The sequence below is a fragment of the Tauraco erythrolophus genome, chromosome 4 (assembly GCF_009769465.1).
Source record: "Tauraco erythrolophus isolate bTauEry1 chromosome 4, bTauEry1.pri, whole genome shotgun sequence".
Taxonomy (NCBI): domain Eukaryota; kingdom Metazoa; phylum Chordata; class Aves; order Musophagiformes; family Musophagidae; genus Tauraco; species Tauraco erythrolophus.
In genome coordinates this window covers 85822344-85848462 of record NC_141468.1, presented here as the reverse complement: position 1 = coordinate 85848462, position 26119 = coordinate 85822344, and the positions used below count along the sequence as shown (strand labels likewise).

At 42.6% G+C, this 26119-nt stretch overlaps 1 protein-coding gene across 2 annotated transcripts in view; it reads right to left on the bottom strand.

The window, feature by feature from the left end:
• CACNA1C (calcium voltage-gated channel subunit alpha1 C) overlaps positions 1–26119 on the bottom strand; it is a 493329-nt gene that overhangs the window by 198849 nt on the left and 268361 nt on the right. For both annotated transcript variants that reach the window (XM_086610632.1, XM_086610633.1), the window contains exon 4: positions 737–876. In XM_086610632.1, coding sequence (XP_086466758.1) covers positions 737–876 — 140 coding nt within the window. The remainder of the gene's footprint in view (positions 1–736; positions 877–26119) is intronic.

Sequence of the window (26119 nt, the reverse complement as noted above, 5' to 3'; positions counted from 1 at the left end):
TTCAAAAAGGTTAAAACATAAAAGGGTCAAAATCAAAATTGTTGAAATCGCCAGCAGAACAGTGCAATTGAACTGAAGAACTGATTTTTGTTAGTAAGCATGAAACCCTGGGATTTAAATTTTTCATCCATCGTTGAGAATGAGAAACACCAGTAAAAGTTCACAAGATGGCAGAATTTATTTATAATCCAATTCTAATCTTAATTAAAGGATTCCACCTAGATGTTATTTTTTTAATATTCATATAGGTTTAGAAACAAAGAAATTTTCTTCCAGTTAAGCATATTCAGGCATTTGACTTTGTCCAACAGCCTTGCACTGCTTCCTCTTTTTATCCCTGTTCCCAAAGAGCAGTTTAATTTCCATGTCTTGTAAACCATCAAAAGCCTTGAAAAAGTCTAAGCAGCAAGGGATACCATACAGAAAACATACATCAACAGACTGTCAATCCTTAATATTTACCTCAAGGTAAATCATTGCTATCCACTGAAATTAGCACGAATCAAGTCATACCTGCAGAAGACCAGGGAGACAACTGTATTTTTAGGTGACACAGTAAAACTTGGTAAAACTCCTCCACTCAACCACTATGGTGGTTGTAGGGGGAACACGACAGACAACCACCTCTCACGTCACCCATACGTGATGTGCCAAGCATTCACCCACCCTCTGCTCCCAAAGGGTGCCAGATTCCCCAAGCGTGTGGTGTGTTCAAAGACAAAACATCAGTACTCACCCTACTACCACAATTATAAAATCTAGTAAATTCCAGCCATTGCGGAGGTAAGCGTTGGGGTGAAAGAGAAGTCCATATGCTATTACTTTTAAAAATGCTTCCACTGTAAAAATTATGAGAAAGAGATATTCCACTCGTTCCTGAAGAAGAGAAGAGAACAAGAGAGACAATGGTTAGTGTGAGTGACAAACCGTGGATAAGAATGTTGTCTTCTGTCCTTGTCCACCCATGCAACCTCCAACTCATTGCCTTGCCACTTGGGGCTTGCCAGAGGGATTTTATCCTCATGCTTGCATAGTTTGCTACCAGTCTGATAGGACAATGGCAGGAATTTTCGGTTGGGCTCTGAAATTTGCTGCCCTTGCCTGTGCAAAAGAGAAGGGGAGATGATGTCCCCGTCCCCATCCCTGGATGTGTTTAAGAATAGGGTGGATGATCTACTTAGGGATATGGTTTAATGGGGATTAGGGACGGTTGGACTCGATGATCTCTAAGGTCTTTTGCAACCTAGAAATCTACGAAATCTATGAAATCTATGATCAACAGGCACTCAGCTCTCTACAGAATATGTTTCCAAATATTGCCAGCCATCAGAACGAACTGCATCCAGTCCTTTTTCACCTCTGGAGAGGAAACATTGCTGGATCCAATGTTATGGAGTGAGATGGGGAGAAATAAAGAGAGGTGTCCACTTGATACTGCTGCGTGTGTCGAACTGTGCCTTCTTTGGGATTCCCTTTCCTGTTGCTGGGGAACGGGTAGGCTGAACATGGGTGATAAATGATTTATGGATCAGGCTGACTAATGCTACAGGCTTTTAGTCATTCCGTCAGAAACGTACACATCCCTGTGAAATGCAGGCTGCAATTAAGCACATCCAAACAAAGTCACTTCCAGGGACAGTACAGCCTGACTCAGGACAAGCAAGCAGGCTTTTGGAGTTGGTACCCAGCCTCGTTGCATCTCATCTCCGGGGTTTTTAGCCCCAGTGTCGAATAAGAATAGCAGAATTGCAGAAAGAGTAGGGATTTCCACCTAAGTAGGAGGGAAACTACGGCGTTAGGTAATCACTCCAAAAGTGCTGCGTGGCAAACTGAGTGGGAAAAGTACATGCATGCTAGATGACATCAAAAGGAGACTCGGTCCCTGCAAGGTCAAACTGCAAAGTCAGTTATTAAAAGTTCACATCAGAGAAATAAAAATCTGAGAGAAATATAAATTACAACAGCCTGGGCATTCCTAGTCACGTCTTATAGGGTACCCAGCAAGACAATCAGGCAGGTCATTACTTTTCAGCTCCAAACTGGAATCGCCCTGTTCCTCTGTCCAGCTGAACGCGTGTGTGACACTTCCATACCACAGAGCAATACAAAAAGTGCAGGATTACGAAAAATCCTTCTGCCATTTGACTCAGCCGCCCTTTTGAACCTCTTCCATTCAGCTCCAGGTAATTAACAACAAGTCACTAGCAAGCCGTTGATCAAAGAAGGCAATGGGTTTCATCCGCACGTTTACATTAACATCTCACTTGACGTGACTGGGAAATTCCACCCGAGAGTAGCAGGCACACGTTTGTGCTTTAAAACATCGTGGGTTTCCCCTCAGACAATGCTTTCACAATACATACACTATTATTCCCCAGTATGGGGAACACCTAAAAAAGAAAAAGTATAATTCTGTAGCTATGTGATCCAGTCGTGAAGCTTTCGAACGTGCCCACAGCACAGAATTTGTCCATTATTAACCCAGCTGAAGACGGGTCATCACACTAAGGATTTTCCTCCTCTTAAACTCAAGAGAAGGGAACAACAGCATACAATACTAGTGACTACTATGCTCCCAGCTCTGCAAATAGTAACTGCATTATTTTATTTAGCACAGGAATTGGCACAGAAGCGCTAACAACCAGGAGTTCAGCCATGGGCTTGGCCACGGAGAAGAGTTCTGCAATGGCTTGCACGCTCCTAGAAGGGACTAACCTGGCAGCCCTCCTCCTTCCACTGCGGCTGACAGCCGAACGGGTACTAACTGATGCACATCAAACAGAGTCCAATGATGGAGCTCTATGCACACATTTGTAAAGTGAGATGAGCTGTCATGAAACCTCTTAAAAAAACCCCACCAACACACACACATCACAAAATGATTGTGTTATGGGAAGTCTTCACAAAGCAGATAGCCCGCAGTAGCTCTGCCGGCGAGGCGATGCTCTGCCTCTGAACGGACAAGGCAAAGCCTGTGCAGAGATGGAGACAGATGGAATTGGGAGATTGAACTGAGAGATGGAATTGTGCTTTGTTTGGATGTGCTGGAGGGAGATGGAATTGGGCTCTGCAGGGGAGGAACCTGCCCTGAACCAAGGATGGGAGTAGAGAACGTTGTGCCTGGGATGGACGTGGCTTCACTAGGGATGAACGAACATCTTTTTGGATGGAAACAAAGATTTCTTTTGCTGCTATCCAGCCCCTTGATGGGTTTCACTCCCTGTTTCAACCAAGGACTTTCCACAGCTGTGGGCAAGTTCTCTTTCCTCCCGGCAAAAAGGGCCACAGTAGGTCTGAGACCACTCTCTCATTCAGACTGCCTTTGAAGTTGCCTGGTGCGCTCAACGTATCTGGCATCCCACTCCGTAAACAGAGACACGGGCTCATGGAGAAACACTGCAGGCCCTAAAAAAAAACTTCCCCAAGACCCTCTCTTGGCTGTCACAGCCAAGACTGCTACCAAGGGGATGCTGAGGAGCCCACCCTCTCATTTAATAACTCCAGGTCCAATTTGTAACAGACTGGCAGAACAATTGAAGAGAAAGGCCTGAAGCTGCCCCCATGCCCAGTGATTTAGCAGAAAACGCTGTCCTTGACCTCTGGGCGCCGCGGGACAAATGCTGCTGCCGGCTCTGTCTCTGGCTTTGTGCTGCTCCTGTGGCTGCCATGCTGGGCTGAGCAGGGCTGCCTAGCCAGCAGAGCTTTTCCACTCCAGGAATTTTGTTGAAACAACCTGTACTAATTCAATCAAAAGTCCAAGAAAGCAAATACTTGAGAAAATTCTGGAACTACTTTTTTTTTTTTTAAATTATTTAATACTGCACAGAGCAGCCAGTATTTCAACAACTAACAGGTTCCATTTGGTTGGGTTTAGGAGCCTCATACCTTTCTGCCTCCAAAGAAGCCTATGAGACTACAGACTCCTGCTTTGTTATCGTAATAACGCTGTTTGTCGATCCGTGTTCTTGATGTAATAATATGCCAAAATATTACATACATATACCTATACATAAATACATGCATATATACATACACAACTACAAGCTGTTTGAATAAACTGCCTTACAATGCTCTGCTTAAGGTGGAAACATCCATAAAAAATAAAATTCTATACAAGCCTCTGAAATGAGCATAAGATACAGAATGCTGAGCAGAGGAGAGAGATTTTACGATCATCTGCACTTAAATTAATGATTTCAGGATCTAAAACTAAAGGAAAAATACTGCTGAGATTAAACAGCGCTGCTACTCCAAGACCATTTCAGAAGCTATTGCTGCTCAGACTCAAGAAGAATTTGAAAAGCCTACTAATTAATTTGTGCTCCCTTTTCTCCTTGTGCTATAAAACTCAAGAGCCTTTATGAGCACAGCATAACTCAGGAACCATGCAGCATAACTGGGCTGCCAGGATCCCAGCTTGCAGCCCCAGTTCTGATGCCACCATGCCTGGGGAACTCACGGACATGACAACCACCCCCTGCCCCAGGTTAGAACCCAGAGGAGGACCTGTTGCCCTCAGCAGCTACCAAATGACTAATTTGCCTCTGCCAAATGGGATTCCACACTTCTGGCTGCTCATTTGAAGCTTTGCTCTCGCAGGTGAGGCAGATTGAGCCTCAGCTGTTCAAGCTCCCAAAGGACATGGCACTGCAACATATCCATAACCCCCACCTCTCCGAGAAGACTGCTTGGTGCCATATTAAAAGCAACCAAACCAAGACAAAAATTAGCATTTCTCTTTGAAAGAGCTCCCTGTTGACATGGAGGGAGGGAGCTGCCCGCTACCTTCGCGAGAGGGAAAGGAGACACTAACAGCGCTGCCCCTTGAAACACAAATCCAAAGCACAGTGTCAAAAGGAAGGGCCATAAGAAAGAGGGAACTGTTTTTTCATTTTTGTCTCAGAAATGGAAACCATGCTGACGTGGCCCAGACATATGAAGCACATTGCAGGTTGCAGAATTACAAAGCAGGAGCTCCCTGCTTGAGCAATAGTGATAAAATGTTTTGAAAACCAGAGGGGGGGGAAAAAAAAACCCACAACAATATATGAGTGGAAGAGGAGGAAGAACAAAAGTTTTAGAAAACTGGCCAGTGTCATGAGCATACACAGATGTTCTGGGGCTAGCTCTACCACTGTTTTTTTTGAGGTTTGTTTTGCTTTTTACAGATATAGGGCATGAGCATCAGCTACACTGGCTAATGAATTAGCCAGCACTAACACTGCCAAGAAACAAGCTGTACATCACCTTACTCTTATCAAAGAAACAAACATTAATTTACTGTTACGATACATTTCTAAAAGAGGATTACTGTATTAAGTACGAAACCCCTCTAATCCCATGTGCCTTCCAAAGACGTCATAGATTTGGGTTTGTTTACAGTTTTTGAACTGTACCTAACAACATCCTGGGTTCATAAAAGTCTGAAAACAGGAAATCCAAGCAAATTACTGTAGGGTTCCGTAAGGCTTTTCTCCTGTCAAGATAGGACTGAGTAGACCAGTGCTATTTCTGAGAAATGGTCCTCAATGATTCACTGGATCTCAATCCTGACTCTCCAAACTCCAGCAGGCAGCACTACCAGGTTATAACACTTTCTTTGCAAGAGTTACTCAAGGCTCCCATCACGATCAGGTCCTCACATCTCACGCACTCCCATTTCAACAACCTAAAATTCAGTCACTGCAGGTTTTCTCACACTTTGCTGTCGCTCTCTGCTTGCGCTCTGCTCAGCTTGTTACAAACCATGCTTCAAAACCCACATCTTCTACGTCTGAAGTAATGTCCAGCAAGCCCTGCACAGCTAGAACCTTTCTGAAGCTGCCTGTTTGACCTTAGACCAAGCTACGTCAGTGTCTGCGTTATTATTCCCTAGAGCTTCCTGAAACATAAGAGAATAAATTTCTTCAGGGATGCAAATACTCAGTAGTCCAAGGAAAACAGCAATATTTTAAGGGCCTCTGTCATATAAGATATTTCGGCATTAATTGCATAAATAGGCTATGAAAGATACGAGTCAGAGTGAAAGCACTCGGACTTTTTCCTAGTAGGGAAAACTATATTTTCTGATGGGCAGTAAGGGGACTTAAACCAGAGAGCTGGGAAAGACGGCCCAGCGACTTTATGAAAAGAGCTTCCATGTTTTTGGATTACGAGTTATCATCACATCCGAGATATGGATATCCTCACTGTGAGGACATGCTGACCTGAAGGCTACTGTTAACATTCATAACTTTGACCTTCAGGAAGGAAGGGCCACATGTGTGCACTTAAAGGATCAATCCAATAAAGCAGATGTTAAGACAGGTTTGTTGACATTGAGTGACTTCTGAATGTACTCAGTTACTCAGGAGATATTTTCAGCTAAGTATGCACGAAAATAGTACACAAGCACATGAGAGAATAAAACTTAGAGGAGAGAAAATGTTTAGATTTTTTTTCTTTTTTTCTTTCTTTGTCCTTAAAATTACTGCTATTGCAGAAACAAACGGCCATATCCCTTTATTTAACCAAGAGAAAGCGATAACACGATAGCATACTGCTGAACATAACTCCATTTGCTGTTACTGCTGGTCCTAAACACCTGTTCCCCAAAAAGCATACTTCCAAAAATTGAGCAAAAAACACTATCTGATTTTACCTGCCTGATTTTACACGAACCAATTAAAGAACTTCCACTGAAATGAACAGAAGGGAGAACATGAGCAGATTTGAACGATCACAGACTCGATACACATGCCTTATATTCAAGAGTTGCTTGGCCAATCAACAGATACCTCATGCACATCCTTCCTGGGGCATCTAGTCTAAGCTCCTCAGTTTTCTTACAGCACTTTGGCAACAATCAACTTGAATTTATTTACAGGTTCAGTGGAATTACATTTTGAGTCCAACTGTAACACAAAGGCAAGATACAAGGGGGTCAACCCCCCATCTACATACCTTGTACAAACACACCTTCCCTTTTGGTGAGCCGCATGCTCCTCACTCGCTCAAACCAAAATACAGACGATGAATGCCATTATTCTTCTGATTTACCAGCCTTTCACCTACGTTTTTTACTAACATTAGGTGGAAAAAACAGGCTTTGGCTATACAGAATGTAATTATTGGGAATCTTACCTTTCGGAAAGGGTTGACATGCCAACATCATTTGGACCACAATATGAGAGGAATATTACTTCAAAATCGTTTACTAGAGAAGATTCTGAGAGACTTGATTTAATTTTGAAGACAGCCCTGCTTTCAGTTGGAATTTGGACTAGACAACCTACGGAAGTTCCTTTCAACCTATATTTTTTTCCTGAGTCTCTTTATGCATATTTTATCATTCTAAATGCACCTCTAGTCCTCAGAACAATCTAGCAAACTTTGTTTCCTTTCCATTGCACATCGATGCTTCCCAGTGGGATACCTCATTCTCCACAATAGAGATGGTCAAGCATGTGCCTTTCTGGATTCACATAAAGGATTATGCATCCATTTGGTGCCGATTAGATAACATCTAATCTATATAAGACTTTTCTTTATGGTCTTTGGCTAGCAGTAACAGAAATTTCTTGGGGGGTGTTGCTCAATATTTCTTCCTGAAATAGAACAATCAGATGCTGTCTATGTATGAATTAAATCAAGCTAATATGCTCTTTATGGGCTCACTTTTTCTTTGGCGTGATCAAGAATTGAAGGCATCCATACAGGATACATACAACCTGAACAGCCCTAAAGAGGCAAATAATGTCGTATCCCAGTTTCTTTTGTTTTGGTCCACTACTCTGATTAAATTGAAATGAACTGTCACTTTATATTCCAATCAGACCAATAAGAGATTACCCTTCTAGGAGGAAGCAACATTAGGGAAGGCAGCATCAGGTTTATGAGTACAAGATACTCATTTAGGATCTCTAGATAGAAATTAAAAGCTGGCTAGGTGTTTTGTTGTTACCATGCCTAAGAATTAAATTCACCCCTAGAAGAAAGCTTTTACTAGTTTCCTTTGTGCAGTTTCAGAGGCAGGGAAGCAGACCAGTGTCTTCTCCCAAGGTTAACAGAGCCATTTGAAACACCACAGTCAATTGTCTGTCTACCAACCGCTGATTAAGGATGGGGTACCAGAAGCATCCGTTTAAATCAGAGCAGCTCTAGTATGACAGCTACATCTAATAGATCATCACAAGGCATATCATGTCTCATCCAGCTCCCAAAATGACTCAAGTTAGAAACTGACTATTCACTGTGGTCTGGTGCTTGAACTTGATCATGTATGCAATGAGCTATACAAGTCTAGCAGCCATAGGACATTTCGGTGTTCCATTTTATTAATATTTTTTTATTATTATTAATATTAAAAACCAGTCCCCTCTAACATAACCTAACCTTTCTGTGCCCAAAACCATGTTAGTGTTAAATATTGAGCGTTTTGTTGCTCATCTTCTTTACAACTTCTCAGAAAACATTAAAGAACTAGAAACCTTCCCTAAATTTCCTTGCAAGGAGAACCTCAACTGGAAGGGGGCACCACCAGGTACTGGGCACTGCCTCTCTCGTGCAAGCCCTTGCCATAGGCCATGTTTTTAGAAGAGGACAGGGTCAGCGGGGAAAAGATGAAAACAGCCAAAGAAAGAAGTATTTGGGCAGCTAGCGTGAGATCAGATGTCAGCAAACATGGGCTCCTCAAGAAACCCTAGCCACATCCAGCACAATTTCGACCCTCTGTGAATTACTCTCAACTGCTGAGCTGAGAACTACAGAGCCACAAAAGACTCCCTGCAGAAATCTGGCCCTGAATCTTTGTTTCAATAGGCTGCTGAGCACAGACTTTTCTGTGATGACCACCCAGAAGAGCTCATCAAACCCCACTTTCGAAACATTTCTGTCGAATGCATTTTAATCCGATCAGTCTTGTGCACTTTATGATGCTCTAATTTATATTTTTAATCTACTGCAATTTTTTAATAATTGTTTGTGCAGTGACGCCTGACAGGGAATGCTTTATAAATAAATTGAATTTATGACTACTTATAACCTCTGCCTCTTCAAATTTCCAAGCAAATAAGTTGGTCCCACAGTTCAATGTTCTAAGGTTGGGTTCTCTCTGTACGTGTTCATACAAACACATCATACACACGCATGGATGAGAGAAAGAAAAACAGAGAGAGATGGAGTGCGTACGTGTGTGTGACCTTTTCCTTCCATGAGTAAATTAAGGGCATATTTAACATTCTGTTCACACTGCTCATGGCAGACAGGAAAAACACAACTGAAGGGAATGAAAAATGAAAAGTCCTTGCAGCTTCTCCATCTCGGCCTCTGTCTTTCCTTTTGTGGGGCAAAGATTTTCAGGTTTTGTATACTACCCCTGAGTAAGTTCCTGTTGGTTTTGTTTGCTGCTTGAACGGACAGGGCACATGAAACAAGGCAGCTAGAAGGACCTTTGACAACGAGCACATAAAACTCATTTTATATCCTTGAAGGAAGCCTAACTGGTAATTAAAAACATAACTGTGACCTGGGCAGTACCCAGAGAATAGAAATGGACTTTTGTTTTAAACAGATAAAAGCTCACAAGGCTGTAGCTCTGCAGAGCAGCAAGATTTCTTCTGGGCAAGGAGAGCCAAAAGAAGTGCTTTAGTTTTCAGCAGGTTTTGCGAATTCAGGCTAACAAAAAAAAAAACCAACAACCAAACTCCAGATATTCTTCACCAGTTCTTCTGTCCCTTGGTTGACTCCCAGCAGCTGCTCTGCTGACCCTCACTGTAGTTGCTGCTGATGTTGAAACAGACCCAGGGACAAGAAGCTGGAAAATGGAATTTGGATTTTTGCCTCCCCAGTCAGACTAGGGCATGTATTTTCATTTCTTGTAAGACAAGCATGTGTTTCAAAGGGGTAAACTACCAATCTTGCTGTCCCACCCAGTTCGGCTGGGGCTAGGTACCCAGTTGGTGTACCCTCAGCCTGCAGGACACTAGATCACCCTCGGCAGTGCTTGGGTGGGTGCAGAGTAAAGCAAGGTCAAGTCAAAACAAAATATTTGGATTTGCTTCGAGCAAGCCAAACACATGGATCCGGGAATGTTAAAACATTTTTGTTCAATAAAAATGTTTAAACATAATGCTCTGTTATTTCAGCACTGAAACGCTCCGAGAACTTCACTTTAGGGACAGCAGAGAGGGGGAATATCACGTACAGACTACTTCAGCTTTTCATTCTTATATTCAACAAAACCAAGTTTCGAAATATTGGAATCTCCCAGAGCACACCCAGATTTCCACCAGTCTGACCAGCAAACCAGCAGGAGGGAGAATGGAAAGAAGAGAAACGGCTCCGAAATGGGTTAACGTATGCTACTGCATTTGATTTATTACAAACGAGGAAGAAGGATTTCTAATGACGTTCAGGCATTAATAAGGAACAAACATCGCACCCATGCCACTTTTTCAAGTGAAAAGTCTGGAAAGAGCTATAGTGAGCTGCTAATTTTCACGCCAGAGAAGAGGAGAGCCAGCCCATGTACCAGTGGGTTCTCTGACTGTGACAAACCCTTAAGACAATGTTTATTTTCATGTAGATAAACTTCAAACAAAAACTTAGAAAAATATTAGACTCTGGGCAGTGGAAGGTCGGGAAAGTTATTAATACCCTATAATGCTCTTTAATTAAACTCAGCTTGATTAGCTTCTGGCTAGTTTGCAGAAAGGCATACTCCTCTTACATTCCCTGGCTTCAGGGGTGGCTTCATCTCCTGCAAGCATTGCAGGCTGCGGGATCTCTGTCTAAAGGGAAAATTAGGTTTCAGTTGGCCTGTCTGAAAAAAAATAATCCAAATGCCACCCGCGACTAGAATTCCCTTTCATCAGTTACGGTCAAATCCTTATGACGCCCGTTACTCGGGAGGTCACTCCCAGTCAAATGATCTCCAAGAACTCAGCCAGATTTCCTCTACGTCAGACAGACTACCGCTCGGGGCTGGCAAGGGCTTTGCCAAATGGACTTGGATTTCAAAGGTTTTGTGTTCACTTGATGAAAATAAGATGTTACACACTTGGTGTTTTCACTTACTCTGGTCCCAAAGCTCCCTTCTCTCTTCAATCACTCCCAGGCTTTAAGCAAACAGGATTCATATCGATCTGCCCGAAAATTATTTTTAAGGCTATTAATGTTATAGGCTGCTGTACTGGACGTCTTCCAAGTTTTTCACCCCGACTAGTTGTTGCAACTGATCTGTACTACACTAAACCCGTCACTTTTGCCTTGCTTCTGGCCGAGTCCCAGCTCACACCACAGAAATAAGTCGGCTGATGTATTTTCTTGTGCTCAGGACATACTCCTCGTAGCCTCGCAGGCTCTGCGCAGTGTCATCCCATGACATTTTCTGGCTTTTTACCCCTCCCTTCCCCCACTCTGCTTTCTGTACCTTTTAGGTCACATATAGTAAAGCTGGGCTCATCGCTGCCAACGCAGAAGTGGCAGGAGCTGGATGAACTCCTGGATGTGGTTTTAAGATAATTATTCTCCTATGATATTGTTATCTCCCAGTCAAACATGCAATGATTACTGTATTTAACTGAAAACTACCACATTAAATTCAGAAACATCAAATCAAACTACGTATTTAATATTGCAAAAAGTAATACCTTAAACAAATGGTATGGTATTGTAGGTAAAGCTTTGAAGATGCATTGCATAATAAGCTGAGACTCACTTAAAAAAAAACCCAAAAACATGAACAGGGTAAAATATAGATTTTGCAAACACTTAAAATCTCTCATGGAAAAGATTTCAAATTAATTCCTTACTTGGACATAGTTTCCACCAACTTCTAGAAGGTCTGCATGAACAAAAACTAAGTACAGTGATATCATTGTACACTGACATCACTGGGCCCAGTGATACCAGAAATATTCTCCCATAGTAACATTAAACGAAATTCAACAGGCTTGGGAGACTTTAGTGTTTTCTTTTAATTGTCTACAAACTGTGCTAAGGCAGTGTTGTGCTAATGTTTGAGCTCAATGGTGGAACGGATTAAAAAACTATAATTAAGTGGAATAAGCTGCTATTATTATTTATTACACCAAAAAGGGTGCAAAAATGAGCAAACCTAGAAATGGTGAAAAATAGATTCAATATTACTCTTTCGTTCTGTTTTGACTGTCTTTGGTACCACTAGTAACACGCAGATGGAAAGAGAACAAGTTCCACAGGTAATAAGTGTTGCTCAGTCCACAGTTTCTCCTAATCTCTGACAGACTGCAAGAACAGACACCTGGATTTTTTTTTTTCATAGAATATTTTATGGATGGAAAAGGACCTTGTGATTGAATTTTTGTAAATGCTTTTATGTTTTGCTGAAATCTTCCCATTTTAGTTAATCAGTCTAAACTGAAATTTTCTAAAGTCATCTTTTTCTCTCATAACCACTCTCTCTTTATAGTATCCATCAGGATTCACAAAGATGTACAAAAACATGAGTAAGATAGCATGTCATGAGGACTCCAGGGTGACTCCACAAGCTACTTTCCACAACTAATCTTCCAGCCACGTCTGTCACCTGCCTGTCCTGTTTCACTCTCCTATGCTGTCCCACTCTGCTTTACTTGAAGCTCAATTTGTTCTCACAAGGAGATGAAACAAAATAGACAAGGACTATGAATCCACTGGCCTCTGGCAAAGGTCATAAAAGAAATTAAGAGAAAAATCTTTAACTTCAATTAGCTTCCTTTCTGCAGTCATTCCCTTCACGAAAAGTTCAATTACCAAGAACTGATGGTGTTAGATTCACTGTACTATACTACGTTTATACTACACATATACTACTATACTACGTTCAGTTGGGCTGCTACACAGGAAAAAGGAAATGACAGTGAAATCCCTTGTACAACTTGCCAGATGTGAAACTCGTAGGGTTAAATTATGGCACAGGTCTCGTAGAGCTGACTGAAAGGGTGAGATTGCCAGGGATGAGTTTGCCTCATCACCTTAGTGCTTTAGATCTTCGGAAAAGGCTCCAGGGTTTGAGTCCATCACAGACTGAACATGACTCAGTGTCAGGATAGGGCAGAACAAAAAAGTAAACACTGTGCTGGGATGTGTAAACAAACATACAAACCACCAGATGCAAGAAAAAGTCCTGCTGTACATAGCAGCAGTGAAAGTTCTGCTGGAATTCTGTGAATGAAAGAAAACATGGATGGACAGAAGAGGGACCAGGGGAGAGCAACAAGGATCTTCTGAACCTTAGGAAAATGAGAGGAAAGACTGTTGCGAGGCTGCTCAGCACAGAGAAGACAAGACAAGGCTCTAGCCTGCTGCAGAGAGGCAGTGAAGAACTTTGGATAGAGCAGGAAGCGACAGTTTTACCCTGGTACACAGAAGGTTTAGGATGGACAATAAGGAAATCCTTCCTTAGGACACTGGTATTGGTGGTAGGGCTGTGCCAGAATACATTGTCTGGGAAGTCATGGACTTTTAATCACTAGAGGTTAAATCCTCCTGTGGGGCAGAAAGGCTAAATGGCCTCCCAAGATACCTTCTAGCTTTAGCTTTTGTATTCCTGAGGCTCTAATCGATGTCCATGGCCACAAGATCCAGCCAGATTTGTCTCATCGAGGAGGCAGCTGTCTATTTGGTTTGGCCAGAAAGACACCAGGGGACGGTCCTTCTGTGTTCATGAGCAAATAGCCTTTCAAACCGCCTTTGGCACCCATGCAGCTACAGCAGATTTATGAAAGAAATCTGTTTGTCGTTTGGGATTTCAAGGAACGCCTCCACATGTCACCATGTGAAAAGAGCTCAATAGCTCTCTTGGGGGAAACAGAATTCAGGCTACTCCGCAGAGCCGATCGGTTTGCAAATGGCATTTGGGATTGCACTGGAACGGAGTGAAGTTTTTCTGTCCTTATGGTGTAGGTTCAGGGTTTTCTAAGATCGTGTTGCAGAGGCTGAGGTCGGTGGAGGTGTTTTCCCCTCTCTGAGAAGACTCAAGTATGAGCATTCTGACTGATTCTCATCTAGGCTGGTGATACTTATGGTGGAAGCTTCTCTTCCTCAGTGGATCTGCCTCTGGAGGGCATTTGGGAGCAAGACCTTGTGAATGTTTAGTCGTCTTTTGATCTCTGTCGCCTTGGGTCCACAGAGCCCCTGTGGCAGAAATCTATGAGCTTTGCTGAGCATATTTTTAATTAATCCTGGATTTAGAGAAATTTGGGGATTAGTGGATTGCTGAACTCCTTATGTCTCCGGAGCAATGCTGGAGTTCCCTTGTTACAAGAAGCAGAGAAAGAATCGGCATTTGTTGAGAATTTGGCTTAGGCCACTGAATCTACTGATTTCCATAGATCAGAGAAGTCTTCAAAGCAGCAATACTACCAGCTTGAATAAATAGTCTCCTTCATCCAAGGGTTGCAACAGACTTCACAGACAATAACGAATGAATTAAAACATAAATCATACCACATGGGCAAAAGAGAAACTGCCTCCATTTCACAACTGGGAAAACTGAGAAATACATAGGATAAAGGTATTTGAAGATCTGAGTTCTTCCAGTTTCTAAGTACCCATTTGAGGACAAGGACAGCCTGATTTTTTTTTTTTTTTTTTTTCTTGAGACACCAAGTGGTTTGTTGACTAATTGGAGCGATGAAGCCTCTAGGGATAGGAGCTTGGCACACTGGCTTGGCTGACTTAACCAGTTTACAAACTAATAGCAATTTAGAGAAGAGGAACCTCTGACAAACACGAAAAGAACTTGTCTACAAGTTTAGAAATCTTCCTGGTGGATGAAAACTGAGATGTTGCTGTCTCTGCCCCTCTTCATCCCACTCGGTTGCTTCCACTTCACCTCCTGCCTTCAGTCTCTGCCACCTTTCTATCCTTTTGTCTTTTTGTTCCTTTGTCTTGCATTCTACTGTTCTTCTCCTTGTACACAAGGATTTTCAGAGGTTCAGATGAAACTGCAAGTGCCTAGGTCTCTGTCTCCAAAACACAAGCTGCTCAAAACTGAGGGGCAAGTTTGGAAATTGGACCTACCCCGATTACCACCTTATGACAAAAATCAAGAGTGAGATGGTGGATACTTTGCTATTCCACACTGTACACACCAGGCCAAGTTCTTGAGATGCTAAAGAAACTTCGTTATCTGAGAAGGATAATTTTTGGGTCACTTCTGCAAACTATTCTGATATACAATGCTACAGCAAGACATATTATTTAGTGACGTTTGCATTGTAACATCAAAACGATGCCAAGACATCACAAATACAACCGCAGCACCGACGGCGACCAGAAGCACCAAAATTCTCTCCAACCAGCAAATCATCTCAACTGAAAACCGCCGAAAACAGTCGAAGTTTGGTTTCTCTGGGAAACCAAAACATCCCTTGCAAAATTGTGATGCCATGAGACTAAACCAGTGCGTGACAAGGATGCGCTCTCCGGGACTGCGACAAAGGCACAGGGTGGACCTCTGCTCTTTAGAACACAGAACAAAAAACCATTATACACAAAGATGGTGCCCCTACTGAGTGCACAACCAGGCGTACGTCTCGAGGTCTCTCTTGTAGAATAGGCACAGCGTAGCCCACTGCTAAGGCGACGGCACTCCTCCTTGAAAGCAATCGGAAGAATTCATGGGTAGGTTGACAAAAATGGGTATCTGAGACCAAACTCTGAGCGGGTCATAAATAAAATAGAGGTAATACTGGTTTTCTGTTGACACTAAGCATTCTTCCCTAACATAAACTCGCCACACTCCTTACAAAACCATACTGGCCAGCTTTTGTTGAGGCTGGTGCTCCGCGGTGGTGCGGCGTCAGCAAGGAAGACCTTCACAAGGAGGGAAATCAGGACCTCTAATGAACAGTGATAGGGGCACCAGAAAGACGGGTGGTGCCCCAGAAAGAGGGATATGGTGCTGTTCCAGCCTCAGCTGTGCCCGCAATGCCCTTCCCTCACCAGGGCTCCTACTTTGTGCTCTCCCAAAGGAAGCTTTACAGCTTTTTGAAGTCATCTTTATGGGGCTGGCTTTTACCAGGCAGTAATTTCTGAGAGGAACACTGCAGGTTTAGCAGTTATTCTTAACTGTTTAAGAATATGCTGGTGTTTAGGAAAAAGGAACCCAAGAGTAACAGGTACTATCAATTTCTGATTTTCACTGCTTTTGACATTCAGCCCAGTCAGGAAGGGAAAAAAAAAATACACTGTCACATATAAGCCTTTGAACATCAATATATTTTAATGGATACATTTTTCTCTTATATCTAGCCTCTGAGTTTTTCCATCTCTAAGCACGACCTAAAAACATACTGCATCTGTACTGCTCCATAACCTGAAACCCCAGGTCTCCTTAGGAAACTTTCCTTTCAGAACGATTTAATAAGATGGGATATGAACATCCCAGCGGCATTTCCCTCATGAGTTAGAAGTGCCTCTGTTTTCACCAACTTCTGCTAGATAAATACAACCTACCTCGATTAGAGAAATTCCCGTGTTCTGCATTTTTGACCGGTGAGGCTTTCTGTACTTTGTACCCTGAGCTCTTAAGTAGCTTTGCCTTATTTAAAAGCTGTATCTCTGCCCAGCACGCCTGCATTCCTGCGGAGAGTTGCTTAATCCCTCTGTATACTCCCAATCTGCCTGCAAGGAATGCAGAGCATTCCCAGACCTTTAAATGGACATGACACAAAAATCTATTTTCTTTTATTAGTGGAAAAGAATCCCGGTACTATTTAAAAAAAAACCCAACAAAACAACACAACACCCAAGCCCCCTCCTTTTTGCTATAATCCTTTTTTTCCTGCTTTACTCAATTATAGCTGATTGGTTATTAACTGCCATGACAGGAGTCATGCAGGATCCAGGACACAGGATGCGTTCCGAGTTGCTTAATCATGCTCTAATATTTAACATGTACACTTGTTTATTAGGTAACAGAGTTGTGCATGCTGTTTCCAGCGTGATATATTAATTTGGGATGTTAATGCTAGAAGGGCCAGAGAATGAAAAACAAAAACGATGAAGGCAAATGAAGAGGAAGGAAGAAAAGCTAAACCAAAGCACAATGAGAAAAACTCCCAGGGCAAGGGAAGGAAGACTTCGCATTCAGATTTTTCTGCTGGGGCACATAGCTCTCATCTCGATTACACCAATTTAAGCTCAGAGTAACTTCCTTTTCATAGTGCTTGTCTAGTTTTCCCCTAAAGTAGCCAACATTCTTACACCTCTAATTTTTCTCAAAAATACTTAGCTCCCAAATGCCCCTGAAACTCCTTCAGCATAAGAGGACAGCTATCTGTGCACCAAACCATGACTTTTGCTGCCTGGTACGAAAAGTGTTGACATCTGCCCTCCAATTGCATCAGGAAAGGAAATGGATACTCTATATGAAAAAAAATATTTATTTTTGTCCTTTCTCTCTCTTATTACAGCAGTTAGCTGGCAGTCAGCAGAGCAGACAGCTTTCGGAAGGGCCCGCAGAAGGAAGCCAATCTAGCTCAAGGTGAAGCAGACGATCGCAGCACTGTATTCAGCGGTGGGGCATGAACGTCGATGAAAACACAATTCAGCCTGAGGGTTCTGCTCTAAAGAATCACTGCCCTTTTCATGGGTAAAAACAATAAAAATCTAAATAAGATTACTTAGCCATGACACTTATCCAGGAATGACAAAGCTACATAGACAAGACGGAAGAAGAGAACAGAAGTAAGATGCACTTAGTATAAGCAAGGATTTTGAACTCAGGCTACTTAAGGAAGGTAAGGAATACGTGAAAGCAAAAAAAAATGCTATTTGGCTAACTTCTGGAAGCACTTGACAGCTGAACATGGTTTTGAAAGACCTGAAGGCAGTTTACCACAGGGACTGAGTCAAGGCATCTCCACATGAAAGAGGAAGATGGCATTCTGCAACACACAGAGGACAGATGTCTATTTTAGGGAGATGGTTTACTGTCTCCAGAGACCCTTGCCAACAAGACAACATGGAGGACTGCAGCAAGAGCAGTCATAGAAGCAGAGCTTCATTTACAAACTGTTTTACAAATTAATTGCTCAATACTTCAATACTTCTGTTTTTCTTCCTCACACTTGATGGCTTTTGTCCCTTGTCCTCCTTCCTGTGACTTCTCCCATTTTCATCCCACTTTATCACCCTATTTAAATGTTGTTTGTTTGTTTTTTTAACTTCTGTCACACACTGTCAGAGTTCCCAAGCTACTGGTAAAACACTACAAGCATCCTATGATAACAATGTTTGAAATCCCTAGACTAGTTTTGTTTAATGGAAACCTGTAAGAAAAATATATTCCTTCAGAGTCATCAGAAGCCAACAAGGAAGCACGAGAAGTCCAAACAAGACAGCACCAGGAAAGCATAAGGTACAAAGCCAGACTCAGCTTGGGGAAAATCAAGTGGTCTGAGGTTCAGTGGTGCTCTGGCTCTTTAACAGCATGCAGGGACCACTCGTCCCAGCCCCACAGCTCATTTGTAGTGCTTTTTCCCTGACTCGCAGGGAAACGCTGTGATGAAATCATGCTACTGCTCATCAAGGGTTTTGATCAGAGGCTACATGGACAGCAAAGTACTCCCAACTGCTGGCTCGGACCTTTGGGGGCAAGACCTGCGAAACTTCTAACCTGCGTTATGGACAAAGTAACTCCCTAGCAATTCCCAGAAAACAGAACCACCCAAAATCCCACAGCCACATTGCCCCATGCTATTACTAGTCCTGCAACGGGCACAACAGTGAATCAGAGCCACTATTTTAAAAGCCACCTGTCCAAATTCCGGCTTCTCTGTCCACGCCAAAGCACCTACCAACATTTCCTGAGCTATTCGGTAGCTCTCAACGCAGTCAGTGGGAAAAGGAACAGGGCTGTGTTTTCCAAGCAAGCAGAGTTTTGTACTTTGTAAGCCAAATTTTACAGTTATTGTGTTTGTGGTAGATATGCATCTTATTCTTTTCAGTTCCCTCTCATGCCTAATTTCCAGCAGAAGCCTCAAATTGGTCCCCTTGGTCTTCAACCCAGTTGTCCTCCCGGCTGCCCAGAAGCAGTCACTTACTGGGTGCTCTGGGGAAGACTGACCAGTTCTCCATCCCTCATGTCTGGCTTCACCTCCATTTTTTTTTCCTATTTTTTTCCTCTTTAGTCACCAAGCAGTTTTCTTGTTAAGCAGCCTCCAAACAAAATGCACATTTCCCCTTCCAACAACACAAACATCTCAGTGACACGGCACAAAAGCTAAAACACGCAGCGATTAAGATATCACTTCAATTTATTGCCCAATTCAAGCTATCAAGGCCCACACACTCCAGACAGTTCTCTCAGAAAACAGAAGCTGAAGAGCACGAAACTCGTACCTCATCTCTGCAATGTTTGCCCAGAAATGTTACCACTTTAGTATCTCACAAGTGATCATAAAACCAGCAGCATCTCCAATACCATAATACAGAAGAGCCTCACAAAAATTGATTAGATTTAAGGGAGGAAAGACAACAGATAGATCCATGTGTCCTTTGCCAATTTCCTAAAGGAAAAAGAATAAAGCAGACTCGTTTACAACCTTGGAAAAGAATTAATCTCATACAATCACTAGAGGGCATTTGTCTCCATAACCCAGTGGACACCTGCATTTTTCATCCTGTTGAACAGTATTTCCAACTTTTGCTGTCTTTGCCCCGTTAACAAGTGGCCCTTTTAGTGTTGTTGCTTCTTAACCTTCAGGCAACTGAAAAGATACATGAAGTAACCAGAACATCTGTGTAGGGTATTTGCTACATGGGATAGGTGATGGAGAAAAGACACTGAAATCCTCTCAGCCTGGTTCCTGCAGGGAAAGAGGAGAGGAACACTACTGTCTTGAAGCTGAAAGGCAATGTTCAAGGGCTGTGGAAACACTGAAAAGACGCAGAAATTAAGGAACATCGCTTATCTTTGGTAAAGATGCAGGAATTAAGGAATGTCACTTATCTTTTGTTTGTCTGTGGAAATATAAACTAAACCTACATAATGTTTTGAAGCCAATGGAGCTCCTTACAACAAAACATTTGTTTATTAGGTATGTTGAGAGCACCTGAATGACCAAAACTGTCGATATGAAATGACATGCCATCAGAAGTTTGCTGGTTTGCCTGGGTATTAGAAGCAGCATCACTGAAAATTCAGCACTGACACCTAGTCACCAGGGAGAGATGGCAGCTTTTTTAACCACTTTTTTAACCAGTTCTTACCAATTTGCAGAAGATACATCAAATTGCGGTTCACACTCTAATGGCTACTTTAAGCAAAATCTTAAGATCTTTCATAACCTCAAGGATTTCCCCAGTTATAATAAGCAGGGAGGAGGAAGCTGGGGTTTTCTTCTATCCTAGGCTACAGATGAGTGAAGGCTCATCAGGCACAGCCGTGTTTTAAATGGGCCACAGCAGCTCTGAATTAGGACAACCACCCTGCCTGCAGCAGAAAACAGCACCCCAAGGCTGGTTTCCTGCAGTTTTTCAGGCCCACTCCAAAGTTCCACACAAACATGGAATTTGTTGCTTGAAACTGGGCATTCAACAGTGAAAAGTCCAGGCTATGCGATTTACCCAGCTTGTAGGCAGCGAGCTGAGGCTGTCAGAGGGCACAACCCACAACTGCCCTGTCAGTCCCCAGCTCTGCCAACACCATCTGCAACACCTCCTGCCAAAGTGCTGAGAACAAGGTAAATGTCGCACATGCGGTCTTCTCTCAGCAAAACAAACATACTGGTTGGCTTCAGACTGCGGATATTATCAAGTTCATTGTTGGTGTCAAGTTAATTATTGCTGCTGTTCTTATTATTTTCCACCCATCATCTCTCCTGTAACGATTTGCTAGCTTCCTTGGAGAAAGAAGTGTGTCTGCGGGTAATGATTTCACCGCTTTTCCTCCTCTGCCCGCCTCTCGATCGCTCTTTTATATTGAATAATCATTTATATGGTAGTTTAATTAGCTAATCATGCACATGTTTGGGTGTTTTAAGGAGGAAGAATCATTGTTTACTTGCTAGTAATTAAGTGGGTTGCATTTGATTTCAGTGTCGGGAAGTTTACGAGTCTTATTTTTCTGGGTGATAGTACCAAATATTAAAAACATAATTATTTGCTTATATCTTAGTACACTGAATGAGGAAGTAAGTTTCCATGACTGTAGGCTTTGGGCTTCTGGTGGATTATTGTTAGTATAACTGATCTGGCTACAGCCAACATCCATCTTGTGAGTCCAAGAGGAGCTCTATGTGCAGGAAGGCTCTTGCTTGGTTCTCTTGACAGTAACAATCAAGATGGGTTGCCAGAAACCAGCAGCAGGACTGAGTGGAAGGAATGGGCAAGAACAGCAGAGGCAGACACCAACATTCAGCTCTCCACAATTCAGCATCCTCCTGAGACAGGGCAGCAGCAGAGCATCCGCTGCAATTCTGCTCGGCCACGAACCTGAAGTCATCAGATCTCAGCAATCTCAGTTGAGATTTTTTTTTTCTTTAATGTACAGACTATGAAGCAGGACTAAAGAAAACCACATGAGCCCAGTCACGATGCACCTCTGAATACTGCTATTTATTTCGCAGGATCAGGTCCTACTTGTGGTGCTCATCCTTCCTTTCCAACAGGGGACAGCATGGAATGAGATGAACGATGCAGAAACACCATGGTATGAAGACTCTGGTCATTTCACTCCATTTCTCAACCTCTCAATTTAAGAAATGTACATTACTCAGTCACTCTAGCTTAATTGAACATGATTTTAAGACCTCCATTTGTCAGAGCAAGGCTTCTGTCACAGGTGAAGCCCTTTCCATCATCCACACCCAACAGCTCACACCATGAAAGCACTTAGAAAACAGCGACACGAGAAGGATTTAGACTTTGCTAATGCAAAACAAGGAGCAAAACATTTAGTGCATTGAGTCAGGGCAAGAGACACAACACGTTGCTGCCAGCATACTTTATGAGAGAGAGTCTACAAAGAAGAGGTGCCTGTAGGATTATCTACAGTTCAGTTCCCTCCCAAAGGCTGACTCCTATTCCCAAAGGTGAGAAAACCAGCATAGCTCCTATAGTTTCCAGTAGCACCCAGTATATCTCCTATAGTTTCCAGTAGCACTGCTTCCACTTTCATTAACGGATAGAGGAGGATGATAATTTTTTTTTAATAAAAAAAACCCACCACAAACAAAACCACCCTGCAACGTGTCCCCTATTTTGTTCCTTTTCAAGCAAATTTTAGGGGAGATTAGAAGTCAGCTCTCCCACACTCCCTTTTGTACTTTCTTGTATACTTCTCATGGCTCTTTTCAAACTTTTTTTTTCCATAAACTCTGTATCTATTTCAAACTAATATGTACTATAACTAACTGCAAGTAAACATGCAAATCCTGAATTTGCCTGAAAAGGGCTGATTAGGAACAGCAGTAGCGTGTTTCTAGTTCTTTTTCTTTGATTTATAGTTTGAGGCTTTACTGCACATGTTCAAACTTTACTACAAAAACTACCTGGGCCTAGAATTTTACCCTTTTTCAGACCCAAGCTGAGAGCAACTTAATGGCAGAAGATCAAGCTGTCACAAAATAATCAGCTTCTGTGAAACTCAAGGTAAAACTGAGATTTAGAAAGACGTGCAGATTAGACTAAGCATGTGAGTGAGTAATGTCCATCGTAGCCCACCAGACTTCATCCATACTTGATTTCTACTTCCAAAGGCTCCAAAAATTAAATCCGCCTTGCAATGTGAATTGAAGGTCATTAGGGATGGGTCCAGCTGCACTAGCAGGGGAACAAGTCCTGGTGTCAAGAGCCTGGGCTAAATATAACCTGCCATCAGCTCCATCCTGCCTCAACCTTGAGGCTATTATCAAAGCATTCCAGTGTATTTCAAGTGCCCTGGTATCACGTGAGAAGAAAGTTGCTCTCAGGTATTCATATCACTGCAATTCACAGCTTCACAGTTTATTAATGACATATGTGCAGTGAACTGAGATGTATGAGCCTCAAGCCTCCGTGTCCTTACACTGCTTTCTCATAAGTATGATTTTATTTTATTTTATTTTTAACTTGGAGCGGAGTTACAAATTGAGAGCAGAGTCCATCCCAGCATCTCATGGTTAATTAGTGTCTTGGCTATACATGCAAGATTTTATTAAGCACTTTTAAAACTTGGTTTATCTACATTTTCATGATCTAATTATCAATAATTGGTCTTCCCTCAGTCGTATGAACATCTGAAGTGACTAATGAATATTAAAGGTTAATACTTTATCACATATCTTGAGGCCATATATCATCAAGATTTACAGCACTGTGACAGCTGCTAAAGTATTCCAACTACACATGCGTACATCCAATAATTTGGAGGTATGTTCAGGGAAGGGTTGGCCAAATTGCAGAGCCACAAGACTGCTACAGCTGGATTTTTTTTTTTTTTTCCACAGCCGGGACAACCCCCCAAAAAAATTTAAGATTCCTTAGAATCCAACAGTGACACTTGCCTTGTGCAGAGTCCCCCATGTCTGCAGGCTCACTGCATCTTAAGTCAGTAACACTACTTGTATGCTTGAAAAAAAAAAATCACTTTGGAGCAGGAGAAACTTCTCTCTCAACATATGTATGTGATCAAGTGTCAGGAAGACTCTTATGTTTCATGACAAATTTTAAAAGCTTCAGCTTCATTAGGACAGTTTCTCATTCTGCCTAATCAATACAACCACAGTGTCCCTTAGGTTTCAGCCCAGGTGTTACAGTCATTACTATCTGAGACCTCTAAGTTTCTTTCAAGTTTGATTTCTCACAAATATTAACACTGGCAGCCAAGGACAGAGAAATTTCCACAGTTAACCATTGTTTTCCAGCCTCAAAACCGCAAGAGAATGTGCTGCTGAGCACAGAGGCCCCACAAACGCTATATATAAAACTTCAATTTCTGTTCCTATTGTTGACAAAAAGTCAGGGAGAAAGAGGGAGCAAGGGGAGGTGGAATGCCTTCAGAGATGAACAGACAAAAGAAAGAGATATTTCCCAGTTTTTCAACTCTAGCCTTGAAGGAACCTCAACCTAATTTTTTTCATTTGACAGGTAACACCACACAGACACACACTTGTTATCTTGGCAGAAGCAAAGCCACTAAGAGCATAGAAAGGAAAGTCAGGAAAATTTTAACAGTTGCAGACGAAGAAATAAGACTGATCTCTACAGCATATTCTCCCCTGCAACGTCCAGTCTACTTTTATTATGCAGATGGAGTTTCTACTATTCCTCTTCCAAGCCTCTTCCACAAGCCAGGCAGCCTCACAGTTAGAGTGTTTCCTAATATTTGAGTTATTATTTTATTTGTTGAACACTGCTGGTTTTCACTCCATTTCCTTCCTCCAAACGAGTTCCCAAACCCAAGGAGTTCTCTTTTCAAGTCTTTTGGGAAAAAAAAGCACTAACCAAATGCTTCAGAAGTGTAGCATTTTTTTCTGCACTAAGAAATCAACCCTTTTTTATTCAATGCTTAGTAGCAAATAGAAGCCTACCAAAATAGGATCAAAGATTTTTTATTTTTTTTTTTAAACCGGGGCAGGAAAGGGAGGACAGATGAATCCCCAGAGTATGCAAAATAGAAATGAGATCGAAAAGTGAATTAGGCTCAGATAAAGTCACCTTGATTCAAATTACACAATCACACACAGCAGTAGCATTAGAGACGTGGCCCTGTGATGTCTACCTAGAAGTTACCATTCCCTTGCTAATGGGAAATGACCACTAGGCCAGTCCAAGTCACAGAATCACAGAATGTCAGGGATTGGAAGGGACCTCGAAGGATCATCTAGTCCAATCCCCCTGCCGAAGCAGGATCACCTAGATCAGATCACACAAGAACGCATCCAGGTGGGTTTTGAACATCTCCAGAGAAGGAGACTCCACAACCTCTCTGGGCAGCCTGTTCCAGTGTTCTGGTACCCTTACTGGGAAGAAGTTCCTTATCACGTTTAAGCAGAACCTCCTGTCTTCCAGCTTATATCCATTTCCCCTTGTCCTACCATTGGATGCCACTGAGAAGAGCCTGGCTCCATCCTCATGGCAGTCACCCTTTCCATATTTAGAAATGTCAATGAGGTCCCCCCTCAGTCTCCTCTTCTCCAAGCTAAAGAGATCCAGCTTCCTCAGCCTTTCCTCATAAGGGAGATGCTCCACTCCCTTAATCCTATCAGCCTGACAGGTTCCAGCTGCCCCCAGGCTGCTCAGAGAGGAGAGGCAATGTCATTCCAAGGGAAGACCTCAGTTCTGCCCAAGTAACAGGGCTGCAGGACTGCAGCTCGGCTTGAGGTTTGTCAGCTGGCACGAGGATGAAATCAGTGACAGGATAAGCAAGATCCAAACACGAGGGGATTTGCTGCTGCAGCTGGAGGAAGCTGAGCACCATCCAAGCACAGGGCTGCAATCAAGGCAGGACAGAAGAGCAGACTGGATCAAGCAGAGGCAGCTTGATCGTCACTGGGCTAGAACAACAAAACCATGATGCGCTACGCAGCACGCTTCAGTCTTCTGGTCCCCCAGTGTCCACATCAGAGCGTGCCATGAGCTCGCTCTCAGTCCCTGAGCCTGGGTTTCCTTCCCAGGGAAAGGCCACATACCTCCAGGCATAGGGTTTGGAAGCAGCCAGGAAATACATTTAGACCCAAACAGTGCAGAGCACACTTAGACCTCACTGTTTGGTAATAGCTGGAGTGAAGGCAAAGACAGATGTGCGTTAAGCAATGCCCTGAGGACTGGGATTCTGCCCAGCGCACTTCCCCTCTCTCATTCCCAAAAGAACAAGAGTCCTTTGGATCAAGGCTTGCTGTGCAGTCTGGAGTGATGATTATGCTAGAAAGTATTTCTCTGTACTTTCACATGTTAAGAACTTGTTATTTCGGGTTATTCCTAAGTGGAAAATACATGAAGCCTGCTAGGTACAATGTACACTTTTTTTACATACAGATGAAAACATTAATTTATAGGTAAGTGCATTAACCTTTTGCTTCTGAAACGCATCCCTCCTCTTCAAAGACTGCAGGAGCCTGGGCCAGAAGGAGACAAATGGCATTCCCTGAGCTGGGCAATAGGAGCACGTCAAAATTTGAATGAGTCT